Genomic DNA, 17,523 nt, shown 5'->3' with positions numbered 1-17,523 from the left:
ACAATGTCACTTAACAGTAGACTAAATTAAATATTAGTAGACTAACGTAAATAAAAGTTGAGATAAAATATATATTTTATGATTTTGATCTTATAAGAAATGTGCAAAATTTATCTCAAAACCAAACCTATGGCAGAAGAAACCAAACATAATGTTTATGAAACCATACAAAACTAAAATAGAGGAACAGATGTTAATATTATTTTAATAAAAATATGTTTCAGAAATGCGTCATGTACAGTGAACACTCTCTTGAGATAACACTTATCTTTTCTCAACATATGTTATCTCAAGAGTTGTTTGCACACAAAGGTGCAAGTTGTTCCAAATAATGATAGAAACAGAATTTACTTTAAGAAGTATTGTTCACTCAAGAGAGGTGTCAATAACTATTAGGAGCATATTCTCCATACAAATGGACACCCCAACGGTATCATATTCAGTAGAGTTCTTCCTGTCGATAAACCCTTTCTTCATATCATAGATACAAAGAATACCTATTGCAATAGAACTAACATCACTGAGATCAAATAAAAATAACAGCCCTCCACACAGATACAGAATCCTATTTGAGACCACGATGGTACTACAAAAAAGTTCTCAACAGGCGTCCGCTTAAAATTTTCGGGAGAGAACGATCCTTCCCACATGCAACAAGAACTGTTCCAGTCACGCAACAGTGTGTAAGTTGTGTGTAATCTTTGCAGCTCTACCCTTCAAGATATCGTCCACCTGTTTTCCTATCCCAAAGCACACAGTAATTTGAGTCCAATCGATTCATTGGAACTCACCCTATTGAAGGGGCTAGGTTTTTCTGCCTCGACCCAGGTTGACTTTAATTAAAATCCCTATCCAACCTCAATTCGTTTCTACTCTTAAAAATTCCCCACTCACATTACTACTATATAACTCATCTACATCCTAATCCGTGTTTAAGTCTTTGTAATTGCTTTGTTGTCGTTGTCGTAACCCGCTGGGACCTAACAGCAGATAACATGAAAAGTTTACAAGACGAATATATGGATTAGAATGTGAAGAGGTGATGGTAGGGTGGAGGGGAATAAGGGAGAAGGGGTTGATTGGACCAGCCCCATTAAAGTGGTTAGGTTTAACCACCTTGCTTTCTCCGCTCATACTACTAGCGCCCACGTCTGCGGGTTACAACAACAACAAGAGAATTTTAATAATTAAAATACCGAGTCTTAATTCATGGTAATTCATATAATATAGATTTGATACTATTTCAACTCTTATTTAGGATTAGTTCTAACAAAACTTAAGTTAAAATATGTATTATTTACAGGAAATTCCACCAGTGTAGTTAACACATAATATTTATATAAAGTACTAATATGTAAATATATTTTATTTATATATAAAACAAATAAAACATGTTTATATACATTTTAATAAGATAAGATATATATAACTTATAAAGAATACACTTACTTCACATATATAGAAAATGTAATGTCATATACACATAACTATATAATTTGAAGTAGGGTATGTGAAAATCGTTGTTGATCGATTAATAATAACAGACAATTTTAAAATAAACAACAAAAACACAAAATATTAATTCAAAGCCAGAAACAGCAAATAAACAAACTACCAGAGACAAACGTGAACTGCTCTGTGACCTTGAATGAATGGGTTTGATGTGAAGATTTTGAAGTTGGTAACAAGCAGAAAAACTACTTTTTTACAGCGCAAAACAATAAATATACATACAATTTTTAATATACAATAAATAATTAAAAGTTAAACTAAATATATCAGCAGCGAGTGTGCTTACCTTGGAAGAAGCTAAATTGACTGTGGTGACAGCTTTTTCTTTAGCAGTGACAGCAATTTTGGAGGCACTAGCTGATAAGAGACTCCAACCCTGCAAATGGAAATAAATTAATTAAAAATTAAATTGATAAAATTTACATTGCAATGCTTACAGATGCCAGTGACGATAGTGTGGAGTCAAGAATTTCTTGTGATTGGGTTTTCGGTGGTGGATCTCTTGTGAAACCAAATCCTGCATATTTACCACCTTGATTGGGCGGCAAATGACTAAATAAATCAAAAAATACATATTTAAAGATTTATTTTTAAAACATCATATCATCACTGATGGGTTGTTAACTTACTCTGGACGTGTGGCATTTTCTGCTTGTCGACGTGTAAAGAATTCCTCTTTCTGATCCTTAAATTCTGGTGTATTGTATTGTTGATAATTGTTGTCGGTGTAGTTGCCAACTCCATTCTGATAACCATTATTACTGCTGCTGTTGCTATTATATTGTTGTGCTGAAGTTGATCTGCTGCCACCCAAATTACTACTACTACTGCTACTGTAGTTGGAATTGTTACTGTTCGAAATACGTCTTTGCGCTTCACTTAAATCCCAGGATTTACCTTGTGCTAGTGTATTGATTTTATCGCGATATAGAGCTGCAGCTTTTGAATTGTATTTTTGTGCAAATGGTGCACGTTCATTCCAATCGGGTTGATCCTCTAAGAATTCATGTGCATTACGATTTCCACCCACTCTCATTTTTTCCAATTCAATATCTTTCCATTTGTCCATTGTGACCGAACGTACAAACGAAATGTGCACACCAAGGCCACGATGTTTTCCAGAGCACTCTAAACAAATCCATATGCCATAAGTAACGGATACCCATTGAGGATTGTGTGTACCACATTCGAAGCATTTCTGCAAGTATTATAAATTTTATTATTTTATTTATTAAGTATTAAATAGAGAATTGTTTAAAACACACTGAATTATCATCTTGTGGTTTAAGTTCCTGCAATACGCGTCGTGTTCTTGGACTTGCCATCTTTTGTTATAAATTGAAATTAATTTGTGTTGTAACTTTTTGAAATTAGTAATAGAAGTTGTAACTTTTTTTAAATGCAAATATCAAAGGTATATCAAAAGCACGTAAGCAAGTGATGTTTTCCACAAATCCAACTGCAATTGAAGCTGACGTGCATTAGTAGTTAAATATGAATTCATTAAAATTTTAAAGAATGTGCGCGAAGTGTTATAATAAACAAGTATTTATTTTATTGGTTTGTTAGCACTGTGCACTTTTCAAAAATTTTTTCTCCTAAATTTCATAATTTTATTTGTTAAATTTTTTTCTTTACTAAACCAAGCGCACAGTCACACGAATTTTGCACACACAAAAAAGATAAATCAGTGTTTTGTTGACGTGTGTACTGTCAAAATTATAAAGTAATGTCAGATGGCACTGTTGCTTTTTTCTTTCAAGTATATAAATTAACGATAGAGGGAGTTGTAGCAAACAGCTGTTATGACATGTGCAGGAATTTTATAGAAAATAAATAAATATAAAGTTTTATTTTTACAAAGTGTGTGACTGTCTTATTTAAATCTAAAAAATAACAAATATTTATTTGAAAAACTTTTTTAAGTTGTTATTTTCTCTAAATTTATCGTTTATAGGAAAAAGAGCAACAGCTGGAAGAAAACTGGTGGCAGCGCTTGCAGGAATAGCGAGTAAGAATTTGAAATTAATAATTGGTGTGATTTTTAAATAAATTTATTATTGCTTCAAAATTTATGTTATGCAAATTTAAATTAAATTTTTCGTATCTTCTTTCTTTTTTATATCTTTTTCGTTGCACATGTGATACAATATATTCATTTTTAATACTAACGCTCTTTTTATTGTAACTGGTGTCCAGTGTGGCTATTCTCAATTCACCTTAGAATATCGACGCTAACTTAGAAGGTAGATATTAAAATAAATTACTTAAATACATAAATAAGAGTTTGTTTTTAAATTATCTTTGCTAATTCTTGTTGTTATTTAAGCAGGTAATAATCGTTTACCCAAAAAAGAGCTGACCGGAGTAAGTGTTTGGAATTTGATTGTCTTCTGTCGTGCTCTTCTCCTAGCAGTGCAGCGAGTATCGTAATAGATTTTTAAGATTATAATATAAAGAAATCATCTTATTTATCATATGTAAGTTTTGAAGTACTCTATTTCACTACAAGAGCTTTTATATTTGATTATTTGGAACCATTAATTTATGCTGAATATCAACATATATTGATGTATGTGTTCAAGGATATGTTAATGTTTTATTGATGGTTTTAGTTTGGTATTACAATTTAGTCAAATAATTGTACATTTAAAATGTAGTACGGAATACTTTTAAAATAATTGTGTATCACATTATAACGACAACATATGCTTTTGTATAGTATATAAGAATGATTAAAAGACATAACTTTTTAAGTTAGTAATTATTAGTTAGTAACTATTAGTAACTATTAAGAAGTCAATATTAAAGTGCACACAAATGGACAATGGTGTCATTGTTCCGCTTTAAAACTGCCGTCACTTTCCTGTATTGTCTTGCAACGGACACAACAGTACGGTCGAGTACCGACAATGGCCAACAGCGCTTCTTAACAAGCTGGTATCTGATTCGATACTAGCTCTATAGCATAAAAAGATTTTTAATTTATGTGAATGAAAGACGAATTGTGCATGCAGTAAGTACTGTTTTAATAAAAAGCAGAGCAAGGAATAGCTATGTGTTAAGCAGTTTCTTGTCAGACATAAACATATACATATGTGCTAAATATATGTCCCAACTACTGAGTTACTATTCATAAATGTCTCACTACACACACAAACTTTAGCAGTTCATTGATTTATGACTTTGTACAATTGATATGGTAAGGTTCCTTTGCCTACATCTTATATCAATAGCTTCGCACGTGAACATGCACTCTATTCTTTCCGTCTTTTTATCTGTTATATATTTTTTATTATGATTATTGTCTTCAATTTTTTTATTTTAATATATTATACTGCTTATATGTATATATATTAATTTTTATTTATTTTTTCTAGATAATAACAGTAATTTAAAATGGATTCCAAAGCTCGTTTAATCAAAAATAAAAAACTTAAAATTAAGTCTGAACCTGTAAAAAGTGAAACTCACTTACCTATAACATTTGAACCAACAAATATAGTTTTAACAGGAAAACCAGGTAATTATTATATTGCAATAACGAAATTTAAATAATTTGAATAATATATCTGATGATGAGTACGTGGTAATACTCGAAATAGTGTTGTATGGTTAGCCAAATTTTAATAAATTAATTAAATTTTTTATTCTTGTCTTTTCTTTGCTATGCAAATTCGTCTAACTTTTAAATAGTTCGTTTTCGTCATAAAGGCGCGTCACTCTTGCCAAGAAAAATTAACAGTAAAAATATATTTTCTTTTATTTAAAGGAGTTGGGAAAACTACATTAATCAAAAGCATAATTGATCACTTACAGCAATGTGGAACGATTGGTTGCTGTGGCTTTTATACCAACGAAACGAGAGATACTGCAAATGAACGCACCGGTTTTGAAATTATCACTCTTGATGGAAAAGAATCGACACTAGCCAAGTGGGTGGATTTAAAATGTTCTAAAATAATTATTGCTTAACTATTATTTACTGCTTATTTATTTATATAGGACATTTACATTTGATGATGTACGTCGGCCTAAGATCGGGAAATATTCAGTATATGTCGAAAATGTTGACGCTGTTGCATTGGCCATACGTAATGCTCCCATGAATAAATTACTTGTCCTTGATGAAATTGGCAAAATGGAATTAATGAGTAAATCTTTTCGTTCTACTGTAAATGACGTAATTGACCACACTCTGTTATTAGCAACCATACCTCTAATCTATTCAATACCCATGTTGGAGCGTTTACGTAGTTCACCAAATACTAAACTATTTTGTATAACCAAATCAAATCGTAATACTATTTTTAAAGAAATTGTTGATTGCATTGAAGAATGCCTGAAAGTGAATTAATCAATTTTTTTTTAATTCTATCTCTTTATCTATTTATTAAAGTTTTGTCATAAAATGTAATTAGAGCAAAAAAAATTATTTTGAAAACACTTTTAAAAAGATATAAAATACAGTTCGAAAATATTAACGTCAAATTGTTTTAAACTACTATATTGATTATTGTATTATTAATTAGTATATTGTTGTTGTTATTGTTGTTGTGATTTGAGTTAGTGCTATTGCGCACTTTTACTCTTTTACTCTGTCCTTGATATATACTATACTTTTACTCTGTCCTTGATATATTTTTTCACTGATTCGATCCTTAGATCTCTATGCATATCTGTTGTTCTAATATACCAAGGAATCTTAATTAGTGCTTTATGGCATTAGCTTTATTAGCTTTATGGCAGTATTTGAGGCTTTGCTGTATGTTACACATCCGTACAGTAGTGCTGCCCTAATTATTTGAGTATATAATAACTTTCAATTTTTGAGGTTGAAGCGATTAATAAAATTTGAGCTTCAAATTTGACAGGACCCGAGTTCGATTCCTGGTAATTATTTTCAAGACCACCGATGATGGGTATTTGGCAATACTCGAAACAGCTCTATAGTCACCCAAAAATTCAATTAATTAAAATAATATAAAATAAATTTTTGTTGTTGTGGTTCACTACTGTTCGAAAAACTCCTTTATGAGTTATATTATTATTATAATTATTATTATTTATTAAAAAATTATTTAAAATAATATTTGTTATATTATCATTACTCCAATAATAGCAATTAGTAAATTAAATTTAATTGAACAATCGTCATCCCTCCAAGTCATTCAAATCAGTTTTTCTGATTTATCCAGTCTTTTGTGACTTAAAAAACGCTTTTAAAAAACGCTCTTAAACACTTTACTAAATTCCAAAATTGTTCCACTACATCATTTTTATAATAATATTAAGAACAATAGCATTGCATTACATATACCCTAAAGCTTCTCATTACAGCAAATTTGCTTTCAATAAAAATGACATCCTGTCAAATGGTTTGATGTGGGAAAAAATACAAAGACCCTGACGACGTTACAAAAGAATCTCAGAAATCACTTTTGACAATGAGTTATTATTATTCTTGGTGATTATAGATAATTGAATAATTATGTCATTTGTTGATAAATCAAATTCAAAGAATATACATGCACTTAAAAAAGGTTGTACATGCATATGTGCTCTTAATAAATAAATTTTATAATGGTGGTATGTATCTGGCACATTACATTATGTGTATTCAACTCTATTTTCAATTTTAATTTAAATTGCCAAGTACACTGAAAAGTTTAGGAGATAAAAATTATATCAGCTTAAGTATCTATGAGATTTCATGTTACATTAAAAAGGATAATTGAAGCTGTTGCTATAGCTTAACCATTTTTGTACACAAACATAAAAAGAAAGTACCATACTCAATCTTCTTAGAAAAAGAAACTGAAAAGATTAGGAAAGAGTTATAGATAGACAGATAGATTTTGAAAGGCTGTGAACTATATTACCAAGTCACTGCATCTTTGGAGGATTATTGTGACTATATTGAGAAAAGAGTGAACATAAAGGTGCATCTACATCAAAGCGAACGCTTGCAAACGAACGAACTTTTGTAGGTTCGCTTTGGTGTGGATGCACCTTAAGAGTGATAATAAAAAGAGAAGAAATTTGAACCAAGTTAGTTGTTATATATCAGATGTCAATAGAACTCAATCTATTATAACAATTGAGCGAAGTCAAAGGGTCTTAAGATACACTGAGCCTCTCAAGTAAAATACAGTAGGTATAAACGTTAGTAACTCAAATCATGGCATCATAGACCCCTGGAGGAAGAGCGCAAAGCGCTATCACAATTAAAAAGATTTTTCAATAAGAGCAGCTATGGTAATTCAACAGCAAAGATGACAGATAAACACAGGCGAAGAATATAGTCAATAGACTAAACGCCAACGAAAAACAGACGTTTGAGCTTCGTGCTCTGGAGGGTCTCTTTACGAAATACCGACTAATCGGATTTTATTTATGCATGACAAGTATCTGCTTGATTATTGTAACAGTGTTAAGAATATTAGAAAATGTTTTGACTAGATTTACATATTTTTTATCTATTTGTTTAAGCCGCCGTATGACCTTTTCTTTATAATTACAGCTCTTATTATGATATGATAACAAATTAGCTGATGAAAACATCTTGTCAGGAACAACAAAGACAAAAACCTTTGTAGTATATTATATAATAATTTACAATCGCACCCATATAACTCAGCTATAACTCAGATTTCAACAGCTACAACTCCAATATAAAGTCTATACGTTTCTAAGCACGTGAGATATGGAAGTGATATAAAGCAGTTGATAGAAAATTACATGTTTTTGTAAATAAATATATAGTTAATGGTACTACAAATCTTGTGAATATCACAAGGCAATTATATGCTATCATCGCAATCTGCAGACATACCTGACAACTTCCTACTTTATTGGTGACTAACTCTACAGATCTTACGAAAATATTATGACTTAGGCAGTAAAGAAGAACCAGCAAGGTGCAGGACTTATAGTTGGAAGCGGGATAATAACAATTGTTAGAGATACCAATTATTCTTAGTGGCGCATTAAAGGAGAAATAAGAGACAGGTTTCTATATAGAAAAATCGTAGTATTTCTGCGTTCAATTACAGAAAAATTTTAAGAAAGCTTCCCATAGATAATTGTAGAGCCTCTATATTTTACTACAAGAAAAGCATACAGAAAAAGTTTTAAAGCTTCCCATAGATAATTGTAGAGCCTCTATATTTTACTGCAATAAGAGTATACAGATGAATTTCAAAAGTTTTTGTCATTATGAACTAAGTTTCGTCTTCCAATTGTATAGCATTATTCTCAATTCGTTATAGGATATGAGCGTTTCTCTGCTTATCGCTATTAGGTCAAGTTCTAATTCTCCTTTACTGAGGATTCCATTCGAGTCCTGTATATTAAATAAATTGGCATTTAGAAATAACTAAGCCAAACGTGTTTTTGGCGAAGAATTTTTTCACCAATTATGGCCTTTAAACATCTATTGCTAACAGTTCCTGGATAATCTATCCTTATAATCTGACACAAGCATCCACTGGTAAATATTTAGTTCTTCTACAAGATCGCAGCAGTTACAAACTACGTTTTGGCACCATATAAGTAAACAAATTCGACATAAAGTTCACTTCTATGATATGCTACACAGTATTTAGATAAATTGGCAACCACCCATTGCGACTTACATAGTCCTACTGATGCGTTATGACACCACCAAATCCCATTTCAAAATTCTCACATCGTTTTCCGCATAACCAGTACTCCCTCGTTAACATCAAAATAGTGGACAAGTTTATTTTGGCAATTTTAATCAGATTAGGCAATTTTATGTACATATATGGTACTAATGGATCCAAACTTTTTCATAGGATATGAGTAGCACAATCTTAACTATTTGTTAATTTATTACTATTGCTGAATTGTACTTAATAGATATTAAGTAATACGTGTGCGTGTTTACTGAACCAGTATTCAGCTTCTATACAAATAATTTATAATACAATATTATCTATGTTAACTAATGAGTCTTTGTTTGCTTCAGCCTTAGTTCATTGGTAATATCCAGCAGATGAATAGCTTCCACATTGATATGATTGAAGGATCCAAACTAAACTATAATGTGTGGGGAGGAGTCTATTCTCATAGTCTATATATTTAAAAGTCTTTCCGGCTGTTGGGTCATTGTTTTGTATTGCAAGGTAGTATTCTCACTGAAACATGTTAAGTTTTCCGGATAGTCAATCCGGTATCGGGGCACTGTTCTTCATGTTGCTAAATTGGGAAACCCTCATAAACTGTCGAAATTTCTCTACCTGAAATTATCATATATATAATAAATGCTATATATTATGGACATAAAACTTTTCTTAAACATTTTTTTGAGTGTCCTTTGTTATTGAAACATTATTAATAAGGAAGAGGACAAAGTTTCAACGGACATTAGCAACGATAAAATAAACTGATTTAACTTAAATAAAATATTTATTGAAATTTGGTTTAATGTCATAAATAACGGAGCGACATTTAGGACCAAACTTACGCTTGCATTTACATAAAGCAGGACACTCGTGCAATCTTGGTACTGTTAGCTTATGTACTTAAAATATCAATGTCAGCTTGTTAAGTATATTTTTCAAAATGGCGTGCAGATTTAATTAATTTAATTTTACTTTCTTTTTGTTTTTGGCTTTGGCTTTGGTACTCGTCATTTTGGGTTTAAAAATTCGCTATAAAAGTGAAATTGTTTTGGTTGCATATAAAAAAAGCCACAACCGTCCGAAGTGCATCAGTACGGAAAGGACGTTATCGCGCCGACACAGATACTGGGACAGTTCCAAACAACAAAGCATAAAAGATTTATTTTTTGATTTAATATTTATTTATTGTATATGAATTTTTTTATATTTTGGTTAGTTTTACTTATTTTGGCTTACACCACAAATAAGTAAAATTTATGATGACGTGCGCAATTGAGAAATTTTTTAATAACAAAATAAAAATTATGTTTTTAATTTTAATTTGGGCATTAATATGGAAACACGGTAGTGCTATGGCTGTTGTTGCTGGCAGTGAAACGAGTGATACGAGTGCTACTAGTGGTACCAGTGGTACCACTGTCGTTGCTGGTGGAGCTGTAGTGAACGTTGCAGCAAATGGTGCTGGCAACAATAATGACAGCATAGCGATTTATTATACAAAAAATGATAATGGTTCAGTTGATGATGAGCAAGTATTAAGGAGTTACAAAGAATTTGCTGTCATAGCAAAGGATCGATTGGGCGTAAATAATAAATATAATAATAAAAATAATGAAATAGGCATATCATATGGCAAACGAAATGACAACAAAAGCATCAAAGATAAATATAATGAAGGAAAAAGGAAGGAGCTACTTCTTGCTATAGCAGAAGGAGCCAATGAAATAATGTCAAGTGTAAGTACGAGAAATAACAGAGCAGCAGTGGCAGCAGTGGCAACAATGGCAGCACCCAAAGCAGAAGCAGAAGTAGGAACAGTGACAACCACAAAAGTGAATTCGATATATGATGTTGACACTGATAAAGGATACGTAAGTAATAATAATGATAATGAGAGTAAAAAGTATATTGAAAATGCAAATGAGCTTGACGATGGTAACAATAATAATTCCAACAACAACGGTAACTTCAAAATTTATGCTGATAATAATATGATGAAGGATACTACAAAGAAACTTCAAAACGGTACGCATATTAACGGGGATAACAGGGCAGATACGAATGAGCAGCAGTACTCAGCGCAACGATTGCATGTGACAGCAATATTGCAACAACAATTAATTTATAAATTTGCAATTAAATACAAACAGATACCAAGGGTAACATTTTTTACATGCCGCATGACAACAACAACAACTACTACTGGCACTACTGGTACTGGCACAGACACTGCCAACAGCAATAAAGATAATACAGAAGAATACTACTTAAATGTGAATACAATGGAAATAATAAAACGCATGTACGACATCCCAGCATATAACACAAAAACCACAAATAAACCAAGACCAGCAGCAGCAACAACAGCAAAAACAAAACCAACAACGGCAGCAATGGCAGCAACAACAATAGCGACAACAACAGCAAAGACAATGCAAACTTTAGATGGAGCAAAAGGAAAGGATAATTCATTTGCAGCAGCAATTGATGCTGACGATATTGAAAGACGACGTTATGCTCATACGTTGCCAAGTGGTATTTTAATTAAAGTTGTGCAAATCGATCAATTATTCAATAAGCAAAGCAGCGCCACTGTCGGCAGCACCAGCACAGGCAGAAGAAGTGGCTTCAGCAACAACAATAACAACAACAACAATAGAAACGCACAACGTTCAAGTGGTGCCTCAGGTTTTGGTGTTCCGTATGTTGAACGTGTTGGTGGTACTATTGGTGCTGGTCCGTCTCTTCGAAGTACATATATGAATGCAAATTGGTTGGAGCAGAATTTACGTGTTGATATACGTCGCCAAATTGTTGTGTTGGATTTATCGTGTGGCATGGCCAGTCGACGATTATTGGAATTGGTAAGTTCACAATAGTGCACATTCACACGTACACATGCATATAAATGCAAGTATATATGGATTTGTAATATTGAGTAATTTCGTTTGTTTTCCTTTCATTGTGAATTACATTTGATGTTTATTTGCTCAAATAATTTACTATTCTCCTTCATTTTGATGTGTTTCCATTAATTTATTAAAATTAATTTGCAAACAAAAATATTTTATTAAGTTTTGATATAGACTTAGACTAATGACATTTGTGAATAATTGTTATATTAATTGTTATTGGAAGCGTTCTATAATATATTTCACATAATTGAAGTAAATTTAATGGTGCATTGCATTTAAGTTCCATTAATAATTTTAATTACTCAAAGAAGAATTGAATGCATTTCTTATTCAATTTGGGAATGAAATTCTAATTAATGTATATTATTACTTTTATATTTGTTTAGTTTAAATACAGGAATGCGTCTTTGAAAACTGCAATTGAAAAGTTCATACAAAATAGGTTTTCGGTCGTCATTGAATTTCGAAAGTTAACGTCAGCATACTGTACCATGGCGCTACATTGTACAGTACGATTTTATTCAAAATGTAATAAGAACCTTGATTTGCAGTAATTAAGTCTCCATACAAAACTTTAACTTATAAACAGGTGCCATTTTCTATATAAAATCTATACAAATATATAGTTACGTGGTTCGTTGTTTATTAGTGTAAACATAGCAGCAAACTCGTTTCAATAGTATGTTTAGATTATAGGTTAGGTTAGATTGGGTTGGAGTGGTGGCTTTGTACATCAAAGGCCACTTGAGCACAAATAATGTCCCATTGTGATACCAAGATGCTTAGATTACAATAATGTAACTTATTTTCGAGTTTCTCTGTTAGACTATCGTACTAAATTTATTAATAGATTAATTATTAAAAGATTTATTTAATAAATTTGAAAGCGAACTCTATTTTTTTTAAATTATTTTTTACATTATTTTTCATATTTTGAATTATATTTTTTATATTTTTTTTTTATATTTTTTAATGCTCCCTTTTTTATATTTTTAATTATATTTTTTTATATACATATATATTCATATATATTTTTATATATTTTTTAATTTTTTTTTCAAAATTTATTAAAAATTTTTTAAATTAGAAATCAATTTTTTTTTTTGAAATTAAACTCTGGTCACTGGAATACTCAGTATTCACATAATTTCCATACTCTAGTATCTCTTAATTGTGTTTCTTTCTTCTTATATGTAGACACCCGGGTCTTTCTCTGTTTTGGGGATTATAATTCAGTATTTATTTAATGATATTTTCTTCAATTCAAAGTAAATTTCAAATGTGATGAAAGTACCTATAATACCAGGTTATTATCTCAATAATTTGTGCTTCCCTAGAACTTTAATTCGCTGCTATTGTGTTCGGCCAGAATACTCGAAAATTATGGCAAAGCTTATAGTATCAGAGCTTGAATCTAGCTGATGGTTATATTGGTTACATTCTAGTATTCATTTTTATATAAAAGTTAGTTTATTCAGTAGTGTTGAACGGTTTTTTTTGGTGGGGAGTTTGGACATCTTCATATTTTGGTAAGGGGTGCATATACTTGGTTGTTATAAATTGAATAATTGATCAGTTTTTATGTAATGCACCATTATCTATCAAAGCTTTTTAACTTCTTTAATCAAAAATTTACTGCAATTATCTTTTTTTTTATATGCACTTATTAACTTTTGCAATGATGACGTATGCGAAAAAAATGATCAAAAAAAATGTTTTCCTTTAATAAAAATGTGAAATTCTATATTTACGTTGCCATTGCTTGCGGTACTTATACGTTACTTATACCTTACCATCAAAAGGCATCGAATAAAGCGTTCTTCAATTCATCGTATCATTGGCTTTTGATTGAGGAGGATTATGCAACAGTAAATCAACAAACTGAAATCAATAACGACGACGACGACGACAATGATGATGGTGATGATGTCGATTATAACAACAGTAACAGAAATCAAAATGAGAATCTTGTCAACAACTACGATTACAACAAAACGTACAAAAATAACAAATCTCAAGCGTACAAACAAAGTAATGTTGACGTTTCCATATCCGCCATTGGCAAGCACTCACAGGATAATGACACAAATTTTATTGGCAACCAGCGACAACAGCAACAGCAGCAACAACAGCAACAACAGCAACAACAACAACGACAACGGCAACAATTACGACAGTATCAGCAACAACAACAAAATTATAAGTTGTTAGCAAATAAAAAAGGTTTAGTTTCTACTTCTAGTAATATTAGTACTAGCACTAATAGTAATGCCGGTGAGGAGCAGGATGCTGAGAATGAAAGCATTGAAACGTTTTTAGAGAAGCTCAATATTAACATAAATACTGAATTAATATTAGCTAAGCGTAAACGTTCATTTTCAATAGCAGTCAATACTAACAGTGTTCACAGCGACAGCGACAACAACAGCAACAACAACGACGATGGCAGCAGCAACAATATTAAAAATTATTCTAATCAGGCACTTCAAAGGCAAGATTACTACATTATTTATGATGTTTGGTAAGTAAAGTAAGCAATAATTGTATAAAATTGAAATCACTGCAAAATTATAAATAATAAAAAATTATTTTTTATTTACCAACAATCTAAGCAAATATATATACAACCGGCTCGCAGATACATTCGAGGGTAAATAGCGTTTTGAAAGTTCGATCTTTTTTTTTACGTACATCTAGCTCAGAAACTGTTGCGATAGATATGTCGATAGAGTTTGTTTTGTACTTATTACAAATTATTAAGTATTTAAATGGCTGATAGGTTGGTTAAACTGGTGACCCTTCATGAGTCCACTTACTGCTTTTTGAAACATGATAGTCCGGATTGACTACTCTGATTGAAACTTGATTCTTCTCATACCATTAAGTAGAATATATTTTATACTTACACGATTTTTAAAACACTTTTTGGATTTCTTTGGTTTCTTTCGGATAACCAGTTTCGATTATTTAACTCTGATTGAAACGCTTTCCTCATCGTATTATTTCGAATATAATCGAATATACTTTAACAAACATTCACATGCTTTTGAAAATGTTCTATGAATATCTTTTAGTACTGAAAACTACAAGGGATGTAGCTGTGCGAACGGAAGCCATTTTGCCTTTAACTCAATAACGATATCCGAGAATCGAGAGAAGCAAATCTAAGGCTAATCCTTCACTTCAATGTGAAGGCCACTTGATGAAGGTTCTCAACGTCCCACAATATATATAGTCCCGAAAACCAGTAGTCGATAATTTCTCTAACAGAAACCTTTTCCAAATCTTCGTAAATCTATGTACCATAAAGTAAAGTATATTATTCAATAAGCACAACTGTTGATTAAGGGGCATCCAAAGAAGAGTTTAACTGGATTTTATTTAGCATTCACATTTGCTTTTTTTTTGAAACTTTTTTAACTGAATTTTCACTTTTCTACTTAAACAATTATTTCAGTAAATTTCCATAATTACATATCAACGACATACCACAAGTTTCTAATCACAATTCAATCAATAATTGGGAAAAACTTTTCCACCTTAAAATTTCGTCGTTTGCAACTTTTCAGTTTGCTTTTTGCCCAAAGCTGAAACTTAAAGAACCATTCAACTGCAAACTTTGTTCTGTACTTCATCAATATTTGCTGATTGTGAATTCATACAAAATTTAACTGAAAATAAAAAAATAAAAATAAGAGAAAATCAAATAGAAATAAAAAATAGAATAATTCGTAACAAGTAGAAAAAACGAGTTGATTACTCCAACGAAAATTGCAAAAAGTTCACAAAGTCAAAGTGCAATTTGTGCCCACTTAAATGTGTATTCGCCTCTGGATTCCAATGGATTCGACTGAATTTGTAATTTTATTCGTAAATTTTGTATTACAAAAATGGGAATTAAATAGTAAAACATTTGCAGTTGCAATGCTCATCCACAAAATCAAAAAAAAAAAAAAGAAAATTGACGAGAAAGTAGTGAAAGCATTGGATGAAGTCTATTGAAGATTTTGTTTTTATTTGCACTTTTAATCAATTTCAGTTTGTAAATGTTTTGTCTGAATTGAGTCTGAATGGCATCAATGTCAATGATATTTGAATACTTTTGCTTTGTAGTATCATTTAATGTTTCTTTTAAAGAAATCTGATGCACGACACAAGCAAATGAATGTAAGAGTTCCTAAGTATGCTGTAAAGTAGTGCTTGGATAGGAAGTATGAATTCAAGCTTAACAAATTAAATATTTTATCTGATCGAAAGATGAAAAGTTTTATATACTGTTCTAGTTTAAACAACATAGTCAGTCAAAGACGTTTACGGGAAGAAATTAAGGGATTAGTTTCGAAAACTAATTGAATCTTTATAAGAAAACATTTAACTAAACAAAGTTTTAACATCTAGTGTAAATTGGTTTCGAAGTGGGTTCGAACCCTAAAATATCTCTTCTTGTATACGCTGCTGTAGATGGTCCTTAAATAATAGGTCTGTTCCACGAACTACTCATAGTAACTTTGAGTAAACACTGTGTATACACAAGCGCGTTTCACCAGCAAATTTTCATTTTACTTCTGTTTTACTCATGTTTTACTATGAGTAGCTCGTGGAACAGTCTTAATAATAGCAATTCCTAAAAGTGGAGATTAACTTAAGTTGAATGATTTATTAGAAAAAATTTATATATTTGGGAAACTCGAGAAACCTTGTTGAGCTATTCCCAAAGCTTTACAATTATAGAAAGTTCATTCAATTTATAGTGAATAAAAAGCAAAGAAATATGGTCTTTGCTATGTCAGTCTCCGAAAAGCACGTGGACCGTACATGGCACTTTCTTCTTACAAATTGAATCTTAATTTTAAATAGGCATATTCTTCATAAAAGATTTTTTATAATATAATGTCCTGTGTCAGCAACGAATCTAACATCTCATCGAGTGAGAAGAGAATCTTCCAACCATTTAGAGTTTAAAATAGATCTATTCCTGTAAATCCAACTTCTCTTTGAGAAGAGAACCTCTCAACTATTCACAACTTAAGATAGATCTACTCCTGTAAAGATGCCAGCAAGTTTAACTGTTGTCTTTAAAATAAAATATTAGTTCCATATTTTTTTTATGCTAAACCCATTTTTAAAAAAAACTTGAAATATTTAAAACATATTTCTTTGTTATTGAAATGGTATGTTGTTGTATACTGAACTAAAATCCTATTAGTATCGTGGAATCTAAGTAAACATAATTACATTTTGGACTACCAAGTTAATGAAGATTTAACGGCGAAGAAATAAAGGAAGGTTAAATAGATGCAGCATACTTTTTCGACATGTATGTGAATGAATGTTGTTCAAAATTGAGCTGAGGTTCCGTCACTTAAACGGTAGCCGGTAGCCCGAAAACACAAAACAACAATCGGTCTACTAAGTTACTTAAGAGGATTTCAGACGGCTTGGGTATA

The 17,523-nt window shown here is 31.1% G+C and overlaps 3 protein-coding genes across 8 annotated transcripts in view; 2 read left to right on the top strand and 1 right to left on the bottom strand.

Moving 5' to 3' along the window:
- The window catches only part of LOC119672527 (calcium-binding mitochondrial carrier protein SCaMC-2), a 159,457-nt gene that overhangs the window by 44,922 nt on the left and 97,012 nt on the right, over positions 1-17,523 (top strand). The window lies entirely within an intron of this gene.
- Positions 1,691-3,355, bottom strand: LOC119672529 (ADP-ribosylation factor GTPase-activating protein 1-like). Its single transcript, XM_038083594.1, has 4 exons — positions 2,778-3,355; positions 2,142-2,710; positions 1,950-2,064; positions 1,691-1,888 (listed from the first exon to the last, which is right to left on the bottom strand). Exons 1-4 carry the CDS (start codon positions 2,835-2,837, stop codon positions 1,706-1,708), a joined length of 927 nt encoding a protein of 308 aa, XP_037939522.1. The 5' UTR covers positions 2,838-3,355; the 3' UTR covers positions 1,691-1,705.
- LOC119672532 (nucleoside-triphosphatase THEP1-like) lies at positions 3,360-5,931 on the top strand. Of its 4 annotated transcripts, none has more exons than XM_038083598.1 (7): positions 3,360-3,375; positions 3,470-3,523; positions 3,712-3,758; positions 3,845-3,992; positions 4,893-5,035; positions 5,285-5,447; positions 5,518-5,931. In XM_038083598.1, the coding sequence occupies exons 5-7, from the start codon at positions 4,912-4,914 to the stop codon at positions 5,867-5,869; spliced, it is 639 nt and encodes a 212-aa protein (XP_037939526.1). In that variant the 5' UTR covers positions 3,360-3,375; positions 3,470-3,523; positions 3,712-3,758; positions 3,845-3,992; positions 4,893-4,911; the 3' UTR covers positions 5,870-5,931. The 4 variants fall into 4 exon arrangements, with proteins under 4 accessions (XP_037939526.1, XP_037939528.1, XP_037939525.1 ...); XM_038083600.1 differs by lacking the exon at positions 3,360-3,375 and having other exon boundaries at positions 3,384-3,523; positions 5,518-5,666; positions 5,721-5,931; XM_038083597.1 differs by lacking the exon at positions 3,360-3,375 and having other exon boundaries at positions 3,384-3,523; positions 3,842-3,992.

The sequence above is a fragment of the Teleopsis dalmanni genome, chromosome 1 (genome assembly GCF_002237135.1).
Source record: "Teleopsis dalmanni isolate 2A chromosome 1, ASM223713v2, whole genome shotgun sequence".
NCBI classification, from domain to species: domain Eukaryota; kingdom Metazoa; phylum Arthropoda; class Insecta; order Diptera; family Diopsidae; genus Teleopsis; species Teleopsis dalmanni.
This window is presented reverse-complemented; position numbering and strand designations above follow the sequence as displayed.

Bases quoted from the DNA above. Each gene is read 5' to 3' on its own strand.
- LOC119672529 (XM_038083594.1), bottom strand. From the start codon at position 2,837: ATGGCAAGTCCAAGAACACGACGCGTATTGCAGGAACTTAAACCACAA. The intron at 2,711-2,777 runs GTGTGTTTTAAA...TAATACTTGCAG, and splicing joins AACCACAAGATGATAATTCA to AAATGCTTCGAATGTGGTAC. The intron at 2,065-2,141 runs GTAAGTTAACAA...TGATTTATTTAG, and splicing joins GAAAATGCCACACGTCCAGA to TCATTTGCCGCCCAATCAAG.
- LOC119672532 (XM_038083598.1), top strand. From the start codon at position 4,912: ATGGATTCCAAAGCTCGTTTAATCAAAAATAAAAAACTTAAAATTAAG. The intron at 5,036-5,284 runs GTAATTATTATA...TTTTATTTAAAG, and splicing joins AGTTTTAACAGGAAAACCAG to GAGTTGGGAAAACTACATTA. The intron at 5,448-5,517 runs GTGGGTGGATTT...TTATTTATATAG, and splicing joins AAAGAATCGACACTAGCCAA to GACATTTACATTTGATGATG.